Here is a 19,066-nt window from a genome sequence, read left to right as displayed (position 1 = left end):
GGGGAAACGGGCGTGTGCCCTAGCCGTATGTGGGCATGCTAGTGCAGGGTTCACACGGGCTAAGGACACGGGAGTGTGTCTAGGCCGTATGACTTACTATTTGTGATTTAGAGGCCATACGGGCTAGATACATGGATGTGTGTCTAGGCCGTGTGACTAACTATTTGTGATTTAGAGACTACACAGGCCAGAGGCACAGGCATGTCCGTATGACTAACTGTTTGTTAGAGACCACATAGGCCAGAGACACGGACGTGTGTCCAGTGGAACAGAGTATGAGGTATTACTAGATTTTTTTTTTAAAAAATTCGGCAGCATTTCTGCTTATTTTTACATAAAACCTCCTGCAATATCTCAAACACAATTTCAATATTCCCAAGCAAATTCAGTTGTATAATCATACACAATTTAACCATTAATAAACACCACAATTTAAACCGAATCATAACATGTATATATACATAGTTACTCCACATTACATGAAGTCGTCTATACATGCCATATTTCCGGAATACTAGTTGCAAAATACCCAAACGTTGATGATAGTGTGGATGATTGTCTGACTCCGTCCAAGTTCCGGGTTGATGGATATCACTATAATCAAGGGGAAAATTAAAACGAGTAAGCATATAGCTTAGTAAGTAAACATATGACAAATAAATAAATTTCTCACATGATTCCACCATAAAACAATTTTAGTCACAAATTAAATCTATTGTTTGTTCAATTTCCAGCAAACTGTTTTCCTGCGTCATGGTTACCAATTTATTTTTATCTGGAGATACAGGGCTCAAAATTGAATTCCGTAAATTTTTCCTGAAACTAGATTCATATACCTTTTCACCATAAAATTTTCATAATTTTTTGTCTGGCCAATTAGTACAGTTTATTCATTGAATCTTCCCCTGTTTCACTGCCCGACAGTCCTGACCTTCCCTTACTAAAATTCACATAAATCTCTGTACAAATTTCAAAAAATGCTATCGTTTGTTTCTATTAAAAATAGACTCAATAAGGAATCCAAGCATATAAATTTCAAGCCATAAATACTTTTGTAAAATTTTTTGTGATTTTCCAAAGTTGGAACAGGGGATTTCGAAATCAATCCAGTCCTGTTTCAATAAAATTAAAATATCCCAAAATATACAACTCTTTTGATTACTTTGTTTCTTTCATGTAAAATTAGACACATTCAGATTCAATTTCATATATCATTCAGCCTCTAATTCATTTTCCACCATTTATGGTGATTTTTCAAAGTTGCCCAACTGCTGTTGTTCAAAACAGTTTTGTGTTTACATTGTTTCTTTTGTACTTTTGATATTTCCTCCTATCACATACATGGGTTGATTAAATATCAAACCCAACATTCCTCCCATAAACTCGTCCACCATATACATATGTTCACCTTCCCAATTTACTCGTTGAACACTCGGAATGTTAACCGTTATCGGTGGATTCAGCACTTAGCAACCACCAATGAATCGGGGAATCAGCACACAGCAACCCCTCGGGGGAATCAGCACTTAGCAACCCCCTCTCACATTTAAAATACGGTGGAATCAGCACTTAGCAACCACCAATGAATAGGGGAATCAGCACTTAGCAACCCCTCGGGGGAATCAGCACTTAGCAACCCCCTCTCACATTTAAAATACGGTGGAATCAGCACTTAGCAACCACCAATAATTAGGGGAATCAGCACTTAGCAACCCCTCGGGGGAATCAGCACTTAGCAACCCCCTTTCACATTTAAAATACGGTGGGATCAGCACTTAGCAACCACCAATGAATCGGGGAATCAGCACACAACAACCCCTTTATATGCAATATGCTCCGGCCTATTCCGAGTGTTCAACCAAAACCCGTGTTTTACCACACCTTACCACCTTTCCCAATTTAACAACATTTTTAGAATTTTGCCAAAAATTTATTCTATGTTCAATTAAATCTCAACTTATATTGAACGATATCCAAATAATGCATTAAATCACATGTTTACTTACCTCGGTGCAAAATATCGTAATTTTGCACTTTACTCCACTATCTTTTCTTTTCCTCGTTTGAGGTAATCTTCTCGTCTTTCTTGATCTATAATAGCAAAATTAACTCATTTAATGTTCACATTTATTAAAATAATCCTCCACCCAACTTTTTGAAAAATTACAATTTTGCCCCCAAACTTTTGCATATTTACATTTTTTCCCCAAGGCTCGGAAATAAAACTTCATCTCATATTCTTATGTTTTATGACATGCTGAACACTTTTCCCTTCTATGGCAACATCAAATTCTCACTCTAACATGTACTTATGAACATTAGGTATTTTTACCGATTATGTCAATTTACCCGTTTTCGTTTAAAATCACTTAGCTAAAGTTGTTTAACATAATTTCTAGCTTCATATTCCACCATAAAACAGCAAAATAAACACTTTTCACCTATGGGTATTTTTCCAAATATAAACTCTAACACGAATTATTGCTAGAATAAGCTAAATTAAGCTACCGGGATCTCAAAAACGTAAAGAACATTAAAAACGGGGCTTGGAATCACTTACTATCGAGCTTGGAAGCTTGAAAACCCTAACTATGGCTTCCCCCCTTGCTGATTTCGTCCTAATGAAGAAGATGATGATTTTTGTCATCTTTTTCCCATTTTATTCTTTTTATTACCAAATGACTAAAATGCCCCCACTTAAAAAAAATCTATTTCACCCATTTCTTATGTCTATTTTTTCCCATCAACCACTAATGGTCTAATTACCACATAAGGACCCCCAAATTATAATTTCATAACAATTAGACACTTCTAACATGTAGAACTCAACTTTTGCACTTTTTACAATTTAGTCCTTTTGACTAAATTGAGTGCCCAAACGTCGAAATTTTCGAACGAAATTTTTACGAAAATTTTCCGTGAAATTGTAGACCATAAAAATATAAGAATAACCATATTTTCCCTCGTCGGATTTGTGGTCCCGAAACCACTATTCCGACTAGGCCCAGAATCGGGCTGTTACATCCAGGCCGTGTGCCTTACTGTTTGTGATTTAGGATCACACAGGCAGACCACACGGGCATGTGTTTGCTTGTGTATGACACATGACTTGGCACACGGGTGTGTACCAGACTGTGTGGAGTCACACGGGCGTGTGGGACAGTTTTGGAATTCATCTCTAGAGTCGTATGAGTTGTTAACGCAAATGTAGGCCGTCCGTAGTGTATATGTATGATCTGAATTAGACCTTATGAATGTTATCTAATAATTTAAGATTGAGATTCTGATTATACAAATGTTTATTGAATCTGAATGGCTATGTGTAAGTTTGATATCTGTAATCTACGATTGCATTGGGTAGGAAGTCATGTAAAGAAGGAAGTGGTCTGTTCTGATTTGGTGGCTAGGCCACTACTTATATGTGAAATCGACATTATTCACCTATTGATCTAGCAACTGAGCTACAAATATTCTGAAAAATGTCGTACTCACACTAAGTGATGTGTAGGGCTAGATAGGTATTTAATACCCTAAACAATGTGTTGGGATGGTCAGAGATGGTGTGCAGAGGATAGGGGTAAGAATAATTGCATCTGTTACTGATTTGTTCTGTATCTGAACTAGAATTATTCTGTTATAAAATTGATACGGTAAATTGGTACTGAGTGTCTTCTAATTCTGATTGGAACCTAAGATCCGATAACTATTCTTGTAATTGTGCTTTATCTAAATCTATTACTATTATGCACAGGGTTCACAACTCACTTTATGTTGATTGAATTTCAGGTGGGTTACAGACTTGATCGGTCGGCTCGGTCAATCACTTTATTACCCTTTAATTATACTATTAGTAAATTTCAGTACTCTTCAGTAGTACGATGTTTTATGATTGTTGAATGATTGGTTGATTTTTATGATTTTTATGATGTGTTGAATGACTTCCTTTTGTTTTATCTACGACTATAAATGTGGGTTTCTAGTATTGTCAATGTAATTCTTCAGACTTGGCCTTGACGTCTAGACCGGGTTTAGGGTGTTATAATAAAATAATTAAAAGTAGGATGTTTTTCCACACTGCTAAGAAGGGGAATGGTTGATGTACCTTCCTTTTACCAGTATCGCCTAGATAAATGAAAAAAGGTCTATGATCGGACTTTAGTTTCGGGAGATGGTAAACCAAAGCTTTTAAAAAATTTCGTCCCCTCTCTATATTTCCAACAACTCAATCAATTCTTTCAAAAATTCTCCCATTCTACCACGTAAACATAGGCTCTTTAAACCCAAGATCCCTTAATCTGTTATTAGCCAAAAAATCCATAAAGAGTGAATATTCCCAAGTAACTAGTCATCCTCCTCTCTTCTCATCAGGTGAGATGAAAAAAATTAAAATCTCTCGCTAAAATCCAAGGTAAATGAATTTGAGCAGCTACATGAGATAAACCTTGCCACAGAAACTTCTGTTTACTTCTGTCGGGACTACCGTAAATAAAAGTAGCAACAAAACTTTTACAGACACCTTACCTATCAATCCAGCAATGAATAAATTGGGGATGATTGAGAAGAATGTCTAACTTCACGGAATTCTTCCAATAAAGCCATATTCCTAAAAAAAACCCATAAATTCAATTCTGTGAGAGTAATTGAATCCCAATTTCAAAATAATTCCATCAAATTTTAACCCATTAACTCTGGTTTTCAGAAATGCAACAACCTCAACCTCATAATCTTGAAAATAATCTTTAACCACACAAAAAAAATTAGGGCTAACACAACCCTGGCAATTCCAAACAAATAAATTTGGAAAATATCATAAAAGATAGTTACAATGGAGTATCGAGAAAGGCTTACAAATCAGCAGAGGTAGCTTCAATACCCTCCAATTTCACTGAATCCATAAGATCCTCAACAACTAAATTTGACTTTAAACTATTAGCAATGCGATTCATAGCCTTGCCTTAGCAATAGGAACTTTAAAGAGCCCACGAACCTTAAACTTACTGCCTTTGTTCTTCAAAATATTGGGTGGCTTTTTCAGTCTTCGATTAACACTTCTCATCTGCCCATGTCTTAGTAAATTAGATTCCATGCCAATACCTAGTTCCTTTTAGCCAAATTCACGTCTTTTGGAATGTTCGGATCACTGTTTTCATAAGAAGAAACAACAAAATTATGCTTGGGGTCAAGAAAAATTCCCATATTCCTTTCTACTAACTTTTGGACTTGGAGATAGACTCTGTCAACACTTTGAAAATGACCATATTAATCTTAGGCTCATTATTTAATTCATTACACTTTAAAGTGAGGACTAGGCTTTGGGGGGCATTTATTTTCTTGGCCCGAATATAAGATAGTGGCAAAATCCTTACTGGACGAGCCTAACGATGTAGATGCCATACAATGTCCTTTTTTTTTCATTTTTGGTCAAGGATTTGGGCCCAACAAAATTGTTAATTAATTAATTGGCCTGTCTTAACCAAATCTGAACTGGATGGTGTAGAAGTTACCATATTACTCAATGAAACCTGACTTTGGTTTTTAACTTGGACAACTTTTAATTTTTCCTCAATTTGTTTAGGAAGAGATTTCTTTTCAACAAGAGGACTGCTATAATTAACAATCCCATTTCGTTGACCACTACCATGATTCGTGGGATTTGGAATATGATTTTCTAAGATTTCAGCTTCATCATCTTGTAAATCATGCAATACATTGAACCTAGACGAATGTTGGTTCATCGATTGCCACCCTCCCTTCACTATTTCAGAATTCTAGTCATCTTTCCATTTTTGGCGCTCAACAAGCATCCACGGTCCATACTTCTCTTGAGTTGCCTGATAATCCAGATTGGGACAAGAAGGAGTTGGTACAGAGACATTCTAAGAAATCTCTTGTTGATCAATTGCAACCTTCATGACAGGATGTGCTTCTTATTATGCCCATACAAACCATAGGAAAATTAAACATTAGGAAAAGACTCGTATTCAATCCATTGAACTCTATCATCAATTTTGATCCTGGAAATAAGAGGCTTATTGAGGTCTAAAAACACTGTTATCTTGTCGAACTGAACTCGAAAACTATTATCTATATTATCATTTAGTCGAACGACTGTACCAATCCTCTCATCAATGACTTTAACCAATTTCTTCTTATACATATATCTTGGGAGACCCGGAAGGCGTATCCAAGCAACAACATTATGTGGATATGATTGTATTGTTGAAAAATTTTGTGTCCATGGTTGTATAATCAGATATTGTCCAAAGATCACCCACAAACTCTTAGTTAAAGCTTTAGTATAGTCTTCTATTGGTCGAAACTTCACTAAGAAATAATTATTCTCTACATCCATCAATTTCAGAGGTTGAGAAGGTTTCCGAAGGGAAAATAGTTTGCTAGAAAGCGTATTAAACCTTATCTTCCTTCCCAATAACTTGACGATAACTGATAAAGCCATGCTTTTCCTTAGGATATAATTAATACGGTTAGAAAATTGAATCAATGGCATACCATCCTCCTTGCCCGTGATGATATCTCCATCAAGTAGTTCGAAGTCATCATCATTCTTGAGGGTGCTCGAATCTTTGTTCTCCCTTCCTTCTTTACCAATTAGTGTATCCTTGAGCGATCCTCTATTCGTATCTAATCCAGCCTTAGGGGAATCAACGATTATTAGGGGTGTGCAAAATTCGGGTAAAACCGAAAAAAATCGATTAACCGACCGAATTCGGTTTATATCTAAGTTTCTATACAATAGGTACACACATATTTATAATTTGATGAATATATTTTAAATACACTCCGTATTATATTTGAATTGACATTTAATGCCTTTTATAATAAATAGATAAATAGATGAAAAACTTGATTGAGACGATATTGATATTTTAAGAATTCTTTTAAAACTTTTTAAAATTCAATAATCACTTTATAATTTGTACCATAGTTCAAAGTGTCTAGTGAATTACCATAAAATTACTTTTAATTTTGTAAGAACAAAAAAAAATGTTAAATCTTAAATTTGAATATTTATAAATATATATTCTGAAACTCAAATTTTTAAGAAATTATAGTCATTTCAAATTAAAAAAATTAAAATCTTACAGCTGAATTCTACTGGGAATAATAATGAACACTTTTTTTTTCTCAAAACTAGTGTAAATTAGGATAAAATTTAAAAAGAAAAACTGGAATATCAGTGAATGAAAATTAAAATATTTTATAGTAAATGGATAATTCTCAAATTCATCTTCCTATTTATAACATAGTTTTTTTCTCTTTTATTATATTAAATAACCAAAATTATGGAATGGAAATTTTGTTGGGGAAATTTTAAAAAGTGTTAAATGGAATTAAAATCCTACACTTTCTTTCGACCAACCTATTAAAGCAATTTTAACTAATTTTTCCCTTTATTTTTCTTGTTGGGACCGATCTTTATCCACGACTTAAATAAAAACAACTAAATTTAGCTAACTGAAACTGATACATTTACTAACCAAGTTGATAAATGGGTGATAAATGGAATTAAATTTTAAATATATATATATACTTGGCCATTTGCTATATATGAACAAAGCAAAAATTCAGTTTCTTCTATATTTGTTTGCTTGGATCAAAAATCAAACTACCCTTTTTCCTGTTTTCCTTTAATTTTTTTTTTTTGGAACATAGGGTTTTCATAGAATTCTTGCAAGGTTGTTTTTGCTCTTTGGCAAGAATTCTAACAAAGGGTAAATCAAAGAAGATCAAAAAAAAAAAAAAGAAGACATGAGCTGGTTGTCTTGTTGTAGGTCGGATGCGCATCACCGCAATGTTGCCTGTAAGAAGAAAACCGTCGGCGTTGGTGGTAATAACAACAACAATGGCAAATCATTGAGGTCTTTCATGCATACTTTGTCTCTCAAGACAGGTACATATTTTTGTATCTACCATGTTATGTTTTTCATAGTTTTCATTCTTTTATAACGTTCTGCAATAGGAATCTTGTTCATGTTATATACATATATATGCATTTATATAGTATCCCTTCAATATAACCGTACCGGATGTTCATACCTGAATGTTGCTATGTTAATGAATGTGCAGATGGAGGCAAGCAGAAGATAGATGAAGAAATTCAGAAAATCAGGAAAGCTAAAGTTTCGGCTCGTATCTTCACATTTCGAGAACTAGTTGTTGCAACAGATAACTTCAATCCTGATTGTCTGATAGGCGAAGGGGGATTCGGCCGGGTTTACCAAGGATACATAGAATCCATTGATCAAGTATATATATGAATGAAACTGTTTTTGGTGACTACATTTTGCATGCATTTAAAAAAAAAAGGTACTAAATTTAAGCTCTTTTTTTTTTTTTTTTGATAATTTTCATTTAGGTTGTTGCGGTGAAGCAACTTGATAGGAATGGATTGCAAGGAAGCAGAGAATTCTTCTCAGAGGTTCTAATGTTAAGCCTGGTTCAACATCCCAACCTTGTCAATCTGATTGGATATTGTGCTGATGGGGATCAAAGGATTTTAGTTTATGAATATATGCCTAATGGTTCTTTGGATCATCTTCTTGGTATGTTATACTTGATTAAGCACCCAATATTGTTCTTGTCTGTAAAACTGTGTGTATTCTGATTATGTTATCTGTTTATTCAGATTTACCCCCTGGCCAGCAGCCATTGGACTGGAACACAAGGATGAAAATAGCTGTAGGAGCAGCCAAAGGACTAGAGTACCTACATGACTTTGCCGATCCACCGATAATTTTCCGCGATTTTAAAGCGTCCAACATCTTACTAGATGCCAACTTTAATCCGAAACTGTCTGATTTTGGACTTGCAAAGTTAGGGCCAACAGAGGGGAAGGAACATGTTTCAACAAGGGTGATGGGGACCTATGGTTATTGTGCTCCGGAATATGCGATGACAGGGAAGCTGACCGTGAAATCTGATGTTTACAGTTTCGGTGTGGTGTTTCTGGAGATAATCTCGGGGAGGAGAGCTATTGATCTCGAAAGACCGACCGAAGAACAGAACCTGGTTGCTTGGGTATGTTCATGTAACAAAGCTCCATTGATTTCTTTGATTCAAACTTGGCACTTAATCTAATATTATTGTAAATCTGGTAGGCCGAGCCATTGTTCAAAGACAGGCAGAAGTTCGAATTAATGGTGGATCCCCTGCTCAAAGGGAATTACCCTATAAAGGGTCTTTGTCAAGCTCTTGCAGTTGCAGCAATGTGCCTTCAGGAGGAAGCCGAGAGTCGGCCATTGATTGCTGATGTCGTGACAGCCATCGAGTTCCTTGCCAGGCCAAAAGACAGTGAAAACAATTATGAAGATTCACAAAGAAGCGGTTGCTTGCACGATAAATCCGCGCGAGAAGAAAGTGAGTGAGACAGTGAATTCTAGATGCCGTAGCTCGGTTGAGCAACGTCGAAGTTTGGAACAATCGCAGAACCGAAGCAGCTAAAAATCGGGACCAAAACTATCAATCTACAAAGTCATTAGGATGATGTTTGTGTAATGAATCAGTCAGCTATTTGCTTTCAGGCTGTAATGGTTTGAATAGCAATTGGTGTTTTATTGTATTCGTAGCCATTTCAGTTGACTTTGAGTGTACTGTTGTCGATGAAATTAAATGCCATTTTGTTAGGGGATGCTCTTAAGACCATAGGACATTGTAGACATCATTCACTAAGACCTGGATAGATTGTGCACGATAGGTAACAATATTTTCATGAAAGATGTAATAAAAAAGCATCAAGAGACAAGAAACATAATAAAAAACCAAGTTTAAATTCATAAAATTTCAAAAGCTAAAAATCCAGAAGCTCAACCAAATAACAGATTATTAACAATATTTGTTGAAGCTCTAGGCTTGAACCAGCTTAGGACAGCGAGAAACCCAAAGGCTGACCCGTCCAACAAGATGGACTAAACATGAAAGTTGTGGACATCATTTTGAAGGATCCTGTAATTGAAACCAGGGATCCTGTTAAACTGATCTTTGTCGGCAACTTCTATTGCAGAACACATGCTTGGCAAGAACCCGGTGTTGCCTTTTCGTTTCTTCCTTTTCCAACCAGTAATCAAGAACCAGAAACCAGGCCTTGAATGGCCAGTTCTGCAATCCATATCCACCATATGGGCATGGGGTTTCCATGACCCACCTCGTCCTTCTAGCTCAAACTTGGTGAAGTACTCGATTTCCTTCTTGAGGAGTGATCCTACAGTACCCCTAGTGCCAATTGCAATAGGAGCTGAAGCAGCCATTTTGTGAGGGTAAAAATTGGGGTGTTTGAAGCTGGTTTTATACTGCATTTTGATGTTGGTTTTTAAAGTGGGTAATGGAGGGTTTTAGGTGAAGAAGGTGGTGGGGTCATATGGGAATTAAGGTAACTTGGATTTTAGAGCATCTCATCAGTCTGACCTTAAAAAAGCAAGCTTTTATGGAAATAACTTTAATAAAGTGGAGAGCATGAGTTTCTGCATAATTGGAGCGTAGGATAGGGCTAAACATCATCATTTCCCTTGTGTTTTGCAATGAAAGCATGCAATGCCTGTTTCCCGGACACTTCTTTGACCCCTTAAATCCATGTCATCCCTTTACTTATTTAATTCATTATAAATATAATTACACTTCCATCTACTTAAATGGTGTCTCAGAATTAGGGGTGAGCATTCGATCGAATCGAAAAATTTTAAGTTAATCGAGTTTTCGAATATCATTTTATCATCCTAACTTTATTTGAAGTTTTTTCGAATCGAGTCGAGTGAGATGGAATTCGAATCGAATCGAATCAAATATATTTGTTCGAGTTAAATTTTAAAAAATAATTTTGGATCCTTGTAACCACTATCACCCATCGTAATAAAATTTGTCCACCTTAATCAAATTTTTTATTAACTTTCATCACCTCATAATTTATTTATTAATTTTTTACATATTGGTTAGTTTCTTTGCTTGCTTACTTGTTTCAATTATCTTCATATTCTTGTCACTATGTATTTTGAAATTAAAAATATATTAATGTAAAAATATGATTTTTTAATAAAAGTTATTTCAAAAATAAAATGTGAAATTGATACCAATATAAAATTTTAACACGAATATTTTATGGCATAATTAATAATTCAATTTTAATATAAATATTCAATATGACTAAACAATTCAATAATATAAAATGTGAAATTTAATTTAATAATATAAATAGTAATAATAAAATTATTACTATTTATGTTTAGTGATTTTTTGGATAATTTTGATTTTTATTTGAGAGTAAAGGGTGAGAAGTAAAAGTTTAGGGGAAAATAAAAGTTTTGGGGAATAAAAGTTTGAGGAAAGTAAATAGGGGAGTCAAATTTTGGAGGAAAATATTAAAAAAATTGGAGGGAGGGTTTGGGGTAGATGAGAGGTGGGATGGGGAAGAGAATAAAAGTTTTAGGGAAAAAGTGGGAGGGAGTAAAAATTTTGGGGAAAAATAAAAGGTTTTGAGGGTTTTTAGGAGTAAAATTTTGAGAAAAAGTAAATGGGAGAGTAAAATTTTGGTGGAAAATGAATTTTGGGTAGTTGGGGGGTTGGGAGGGGAGGGGAGTAAAAGTTTTGGGGGGGAAAGTGGGAAGGAGTAAAAGTTTAGAGGGAAAAGTAAAAAAGTTTGAGAGTTTGGGGTAAAAATGTAAAATATTATAGTTTGATATTCGAATTATTCGAGTTATTCGAATTCGAAAACTCAACTAGATTCGAACTCGAAATTTGAAAAAAAAATTCGAGTTGATTCGAATAACTCGTTTAACTCAAATAACTCGATTCGTTTAATTCGAAATTTTGCTCACCCCTACTCAGAACGACTAACATAAGAAAAAGATCTGATAATACTATGACCCTCCAACAGCAAGTATGTGCCTCTCATGCGGAGCCTATTAACTGCACACCTACATGATATAACAACTTGGTAAAAAAAAGGGAGTATTTTGGGTGACAAATCTTCAAATCATTATAATTTTGAGAGGTTCATACATAAGATTATTTCGATTTTTTTTTCTGATATGATTGTTTACGGAAATCGTAAGGTTGTAATTAGAGGTGTTCATGGGTCGGGTCGGGTATAAAAATTTGTTTAAGTTTGGTCCGGATAAAAATGTTAAAATTTGAGTTTGGCCTAACTTACCCATATTAATTTTTTATATAATTTTTAAATATTATATAATACATCAAAAATACTAAAAACATTAAAATATATATTTCTCCACAAATTTAAATTTAAAAAATATGTATACTTAAATAACACTAAAATAGATGAAACTTAACAAGCAAATGCCTCTAAAATAATAACAAAATTAACAATAAACCAACTGTTATACAATATCCAAACAATAACAACAAAATAGTAATAACATAATACTAAAATGGTAGCAAAAAAGGGAAAAAACAACAAGAAAATGACATTAAAATAACAAAAAGATAACCGTTTTTTTATCATTTTGTGAATTTGGGCCAGGCTGGACTCGAGCCAAAAAATGTCTTAATCGAGACCCGATCCATTTTTTAAACGGGCCTTATTTTTCTGCCCAAGCCTATTTATACAAGTCTCCTTAATTTATAAGAAATTGAGACTTGCTAACATACTATATCAATTACATTCAATCTTCCCATGAAACCAACAAGATAATAAGCATAAAAAATATCTCCAGTGAACTTAGGATATGTAACACCCCGAAGTTTGGGGATAGAAGAATTAAGGTTTGCAAGTGAGTCGTTGGTAGCTAATAAATTTTTATGTTTTCTTTATGTTTGATAAACATCAATGAGCTTAGTGATTTGGTAGTCAGATGTTCAATTTACCTTGGTCTTATGTTTGAATTCTTGTGTGTGTAAAGTGAAATTTTGTTTTGATTTTGGGATCCAATTTTAAAGAAAATCTGATGAGTTAAAGTTTTGTTAAATTTTATTTTATTTAGTTGTGTTTTTAATTTATTTTTATTTAAAAAACAAAACAATTCCCTAATTTCCCCCACGTTACCCTCATTTTCTCCATCGTCAGTTTCTCTCTTTTCACATTTCAATTTCATATTTTGGCTCTTTTTGCCACAATGTTTTCTTTCTGTCGCCATCTTCCTTAATCTTTGATCTTACCCAATTGTTCCACAGTTTTTATAATCCAAAGTTCTAATCATTTGAGCCGCCTCATTTGTTCTCTGGTTTTCATTCAATCAAGTGTTGAAAAGAGTGCAGTGTAAGTGTCTTTCTTCTTGATTGAGTTTTCAGGTCGATTTAACGACTCGATAGTTAGGGGTGACAGAAAGTGAGGTTCGAAACTCTATTCTAGTAAATCAAACTCGTAAATATTTTTATTAAACATTTATGAAGTTAGTTTAGTAGTGAATTAAATTTTGGATAGGTAAATTGCATTAATTAGGAACTATTATAATATAAGGATTAAATCGCGTAAAGGTTAGAAGTTGAATTATAAAATGAAATAAATTAAAGGGACTAAAATAATAAATATACATTTACTTAGTGGTAGTGGACGGCATTAATGATATGTGTTATATATATATGTGTGTTAACTAAATAAATAACATGAAATGTATGTATATTATATAATAATAATAGAAATGATAAGAAAGTGGAAAGAGATGAATGCATGCAAAAGAAAAGAAAGAAAGAAGAGAAGGAGAAGCTTACGGCACTAAGGGGTCTTTAACTTTCAAACTTAAATTGGTTAGTCAATTTAATCTCTCTTTTTTTGTAAATTTTACGTTTTTAAAATTTCGGTACTTAGAGTTACTTGATTCATGTTATAATTTTAGTATTGTTTAATATTTTAGATGTTGTCATTGTTGAATAGTTTAAGTATTAAGGGTTAAATTGATAAATTTTTAAGTTAGAAGTGGAAAAGGACTAAATTGTGAAATTAATTGTAAATTCGAGTAATAGAGACTAAATTGAGAAAATTTAAAATTAAGGGTAGAATTTAAAATAGGAACTAAATTTAGCTTAGAGTGAAATTAATATAAAAATTGAGGTTAAATATGAATATTAAATTTAGTCTCGGTTTAGGGACTAAATTGAGGATTAAGCAAAATATAGTAGAAAAAACGAAATTCTTGTGAATTGAGTGGTATGTTATTAATTAATTGTAATTATTTTATTCCTTAGCAAACATCGTTATGGAATTCTCGAGCAAGAAGAGGAAAGACAAGGTCGACGTCAAGTAGCTTGGAATATACTGTTTGAGTTTCTATAATCCGAATTAGGTTATAAACTATTACATATTCCATTGTTATGTATCATGAGCATTTGAGGTGAGTACTTTTGTACTTTGAGATTGAATCGAATTCATAGTTGATTTGAAATGGACTGATTTTGTATATTATGAAATGTATTGATTACATGAATATTGAATTGACTATATGTGATAATGTAAATATATATGAAATTGAGACATTTGTTGTATTGAAAAGTGAAATAAAACCTTATTAACTGTTTTGGGTTGAGTCCGATATAGATGGCATGCCATAGGATAGGAAGAGTTTAGGGATTTATTCGACCTCGATGTCGATGAGGCACTAGGTACCAATTTGCTTCGGTTTAACCAATGAGGCACTGGGCGTCAGCTTATATAGTGCTAGGTGTAGTTATTACTTTGGATTTATCCGATGAGGCATTGGGTGTCAAACTGGTGTATTGGTTGGATCCGTGTATCCGTTCGAGTCCGAGTCGTGTTAATAAGGAAAATAAACGATAAAATTGATGTGTTCGATATTGAAATGACATGGTTGAGAAATGAAAATGAGATGTGAAATGAAATATGAAATGGTAGATTGTTGTAAATATGGATTGAATTATAAGAAATGAAATCATAAATTGGAAGTAGTGATGAAATATGTCATTGAATGAATTGGTTTCTCAAATGCCATATTAAATACTATTGCCATGTACTAAATTTGTGAACTCTATTGATTGTGAATAAAGGAATGAGTAAGTTGGCATTATGAAATATTGTTGCATTCTTACATTTAATTACTTATATCAAGTTTAAATTGTTCAAATTATAGAAATACCACTGAGTTATACTCAACATGCGGTTTTGTTTTCCGTGTCCAGGTTAGGTACTTTTCAGCTTACCATCGACTCAACATCCAACAATGATCCCGAGCTCAAGTGTGGTGATGTTTTATATTGTAATGGCATGTACCTAGGAAGCCTTTGGTTAATAGTTGGCTTGATAATGTGATGTTATTTTGGGTTGAAGTGAAATAATGATTACTTCTATATATGGTTGTGGTAGAAGTTAGGTTTTGGTATGCGTTTTTAACTTAAAGCTTGATAGCCTAAGTATCTAAGTGTTAGTTCAATATTGGTAAAATTGGTATGGATGAAAGTCTTGAATGGATGATGCCTTGTTGATGTGTTTGAAGATATAAAATGTGGTACCAATGAGGGTACATTGGTTAGGCATTTAAGATGGTTGTTTTGGTATGATTTGAGCATGTTCAATTGTGTTTTGGATAGGTTAAATGGCTGGTGAATTGATTGCTTAGTGTCCAAGTAATCACCATTTGGTAAACTTGAATTGTAATGTACATTTAGGTACACACGAGCGTGTGCCTTGAGCGTGTTGAAAAATAGTATAGGTGTAGTTTCCACATGGGTTGACACACGGCCTGCGACACAGCTATGTGACCTAAGTCAGTGAGTTACACGGTCAGAGACACGGGCTGGGATACAGCCGTGTATCTCAAGTCAGAGAGTTACATGGGCAGAGACATGAGCTGGGACACAGTCTTGTGTCCCAATTTCGAAAGTTACACGGTCCGGGGTGTTTCACACGGCCTGGCCACGCGGTCGTGTGTCCCTTATTTTTAGGTGTTTATGAAAATTTCCCTAAACTTTCTAATTGTTTCAAATTAGCCCCTGCTTGTTCTTAGATTATTTTTAGGATCCCGTAAACTCGTATTTAGGACTGTATGGGAAAGTTTTACTGTGATTTTGAATGAAATAGCTTAATTCATTATTGAATTGTATAAGACACGATTATAGAATTATTAAATTAGCATATATTGCCCCTGTATCGTGTGATGTTAATATTTAGCTTGCACCACTGCTTGCAATGTAATTAGATGTTTTGATTGGTTAGTAATGCCTATGACCCTAATTCGACGATGGGGAGGGGCTAGGGCTGTTACAGGCGCGTTGGTTGATTGTTAGTGCATTGGGATCATCTTTCAGGTGTGGTTTTGAAACTAATGTAATTGGGGGTCAGATTGATGAGGAACTTCACGATTTTCAGTCAATTTTGGGATATTTTACGATCCACACGGGTGGTTCACACAGCCATGTGCCGTTTAGAGATTAGGTAAAATTGAGAGTCACACGGGCATGTAATCCAACCACACGGCTATGTCACTCCTGCTCCTAAAATAAAATAAACACAACTAAACAAATGTTGGTGTCCTTAGTCTTTCTATAAAATATATTGTGATGTGTAAAGTGATTAATAGAAAAAAGGGAAGCTTTTTCTATTGATTGCTTTTGCTTTTATAACGAAATGTTTGAAGGATGGAATCAAATCCCATATTTTTGAAACGGGGTTTCAATTCGTTATCATTTCTTCCGGTACCAGATTTTCATATCATCACAAACGCATCTTCTTTAACTACAATAAAGGGTTGATAAGTATTCTACAATAATATAATAAAATATATATTTTTAATTTTATAGACCGATTAAGAGTTTATCACGTGTTTGTTAAGAATATTTTATTATTAAGTGAATGTCCATCAAGATTAATATATGTTTGATGTACTTTAGAACTCTAATATTCACTAGAAGCGAGTTTTATATCATCTATACTTCTTATACCCATAAATATAGACATTGGATAAACATTCTAAATCATTCTCATTAATCAATAGAAATACTTCTTTTACCCTCTCTATTATTTTATTTCATAACAATTTTCTATTTATTTTAAAATTTTAATACGCATTACTAATAATCTGATTTTAGTGTAAAATTATTTACCAAGTTAATTAAAATTGAAATATACTAATCCGAGTGAAAATTATTTTTCAAAAATATTAAATTGTTTATAGAATTTTATTATCTATTATTTTTTAATTTTTAATGGTATTTAGTTAATTTCTAACACTAACTTCTTAAAAATATAAACAAAAATAGTTACGTGCAATTGGGTAATTTCAATAATAAATAAAACAATTAATAGACATGAAACGCTTTTGTTTTAAAAGTTGAAAGCTTTGGTTAAAAGTAGAATTTCAATCATAAATGTGTTTTCCATTTCAATTTCGATTTTAAAAAGAGTAAGTATTTTTATCAGGTTTAAAATACATGAACATAAGGAGTTAGTAGTAAGTAATTCTAAAGGAGGGTAAAATAAAAAGTCAAAATTTGCTATAATTTAGGTAAGTTATGAATTTAGTATGTACTTTAATTTGATTACTTCTTTTAATTGGTCAATCTTAGTCTTTGTATTTTTAAATTTTCAAATTTTAGTCTTGACCAAATAGTGGTAGTTAATTCTAGTATTAGTCCTGTATTATGCATAAAGATGTAAATTTAGTCCATGTTCTTCAATCGTATCGTTCTTAGCCCTTATATTTTTGGAATTTCAAAATTTTAATCCCGATGCAAATGATAGCCATTAAATGGATTTTTATGAATAATATGTTGAAATAGCATGCTGATATATACATGTGGTAATATTTTAGCTACACCAAATTTTGAAAATAATAAAATTTAACTTAGTAAATTTAATAATGATTATTTGGTTAGGACTAAAATTTGTAGAGAAATTAAAGTACAAAAACTAACTTAAAAAGAAAGCATGTAAAGTGAATTAAGGCCAAATATTCACTTTCTCTCCCTCTCTGGATTAGTGATAGAAAAGTGATGAATGAAAAAGAAAGCAAGAAAGATAGAAAAAAGGGGTTATAGTGTGACCAATAACTCAACTATACGAAAACTGAAAACGGCATTTGAAAAGCAAATTCAGTTTCGATCTGTGTTGTGTTGGTGATCCCACCGCCAGACAATGGTGCCAATCTCACGCGCTATCCACGCCTTTACAGTTGGCTAATCGAATATAAATCTATGCCCAATAAGCAATTTATATATAATAATAATAATAAGACATATTTGATGATTTACATAGTATGTGGGTGAGATGGTGGGAGAATATATAAATCAAAACCCCGGTTTATAGTTATCCTTTTTAATAATGTTTTTTCATATCTTTGTATTGAATATTATTAGGGAGATCATCATTTCCTGATATTAATATTTTGTTTAATAGATATTATTTAATACGTGATCAGTTTTTTACTTAAATCTTTGATTTTAAAAATACAAATATTAACCCATAAATATTCATTATTTGAATCCGTTTTCAAAATTTATTGTATTAATATATCAATAATTTACTCTCCATTAATTTTTATAATGATTTAACTGTCAATAAATTTTTATATTTGCTATAATAAATTAGCTTTTACACCAAAATATGCTAAGATAACACTTAAATAAAGATTTAAAATTTTATATAATGAATATGTTAACTGTAATTATATTCTCTAAATTTGATAAATTCAATTATCAAACTATTAAAATTTTATTACTTCAACATCAAAATAAATTTAAGTACATTACAAATACATATAAGATTCAATTGTGTTGAAATAAAATAATAATAGTTAACTACAAATTTTCAAAAATAAAATGATCAGGTGTAATTTATTTAAAAGCATTTTAAGAAAATTCTTAATGATGCTTGAAAATAAAACATGATTATCTAAATAGTATATATAACGTGTTTCTTTTTGATAGAAGATAACATATTTCAATCCGTGTAAATTTTAATAGGAATTTTCATAGATCAAAATATATTTAAATTAAATATTTTAAAAGGCTATTTTAATCAATCACTTTTAACAATTTTAAGGTTGAGCCTTGTATATATATGAATCTGCTTTATTTTGCAGAATTCAATTCCATTACCTACTAAAAAAATTAAAATAAAATTAAATTTCCATATTAAAAAAGAAAGAAAGAA

General features: G+C 32.7%; 2 protein-coding genes across 2 annotated transcripts; one reads left to right on the top strand and one right to left on the bottom strand.

Moving 5' to 3' along the window:
- The first annotated feature begins 7,578 nt into the window (after positions 1–7,578).
- On the top strand, positions 7,579–9,644 carry LOC105774516 (probable serine/threonine-protein kinase PBL23). The gene is made up of 5 exons (XM_012597027.2): positions 7,579–7,912; positions 8,089–8,267; positions 8,378–8,564; positions 8,648–9,039; positions 9,120–9,644. Exons 1-5 carry the CDS (start codon positions 7,771–7,773, stop codon positions 9,384–9,386), a joined length of 1,167 nt encoding a protein of 388 aa, XP_012452481.1. The 5' UTR covers positions 7,579–7,770; the 3' UTR covers positions 9,387–9,644.
- A 125-nt stretch (positions 9,645–9,769) lies between these two features.
- Positions 9,770–10,421, bottom strand: LOC105774518 (uncharacterized). The gene has a single exon (XM_012597028.2). It carries the CDS (start codon positions 10,311–10,313, stop codon positions 9,927–9,929), a length of 387 nt encoding a protein of 128 aa, XP_012452482.1. The 5' UTR covers positions 10,314–10,421; the 3' UTR covers positions 9,770–9,926.
- Between the last annotated feature and the right edge of the window lie 8,645 nt (positions 10,422–19,066).

Source organism: Gossypium raimondii, chromosome 6 (genome assembly GCF_025698545.1).
Source record: "Gossypium raimondii isolate GPD5lz chromosome 6, ASM2569854v1, whole genome shotgun sequence".
In the NCBI taxonomy this organism is placed as follows: domain Eukaryota; kingdom Viridiplantae; phylum Streptophyta; class Magnoliopsida; order Malvales; family Malvaceae; genus Gossypium; species Gossypium raimondii.
Note: the sequence above shows the minus strand (reverse complement) of the source record. Positions and strands in the feature narration are given on the sequence as shown.

Excerpts from the sequence above, each read along its gene's own strand:
- LOC105774516 (XM_012597027.2), top strand. The coding sequence starts at position 7,771 with ATGAGCTGGTTGTCTTGTTGTAGGTCGGATGCGCATCACCGCAATGTT. Across the intron at positions 8,268-8,377 it reads ACATAGAATCCATTGATCAA|GTTGTTGCGGTGAAGCAACT; the intron begins GTATATATATGA and ends ATTTTCATTTAG. Across the intron at positions 9,040-9,119 it reads AACAGAACCTGGTTGCTTGG|GCCGAGCCATTGTTCAAAGA; the intron begins GTATGTTCATGT and ends TAAATCTGGTAG.
- LOC105774518 (XM_012597028.2), bottom strand. The coding sequence starts at position 10,313 with ATGCAGTATAAAACCAGCTTCAAACACCCCAATTTTTACCCTCACAAA.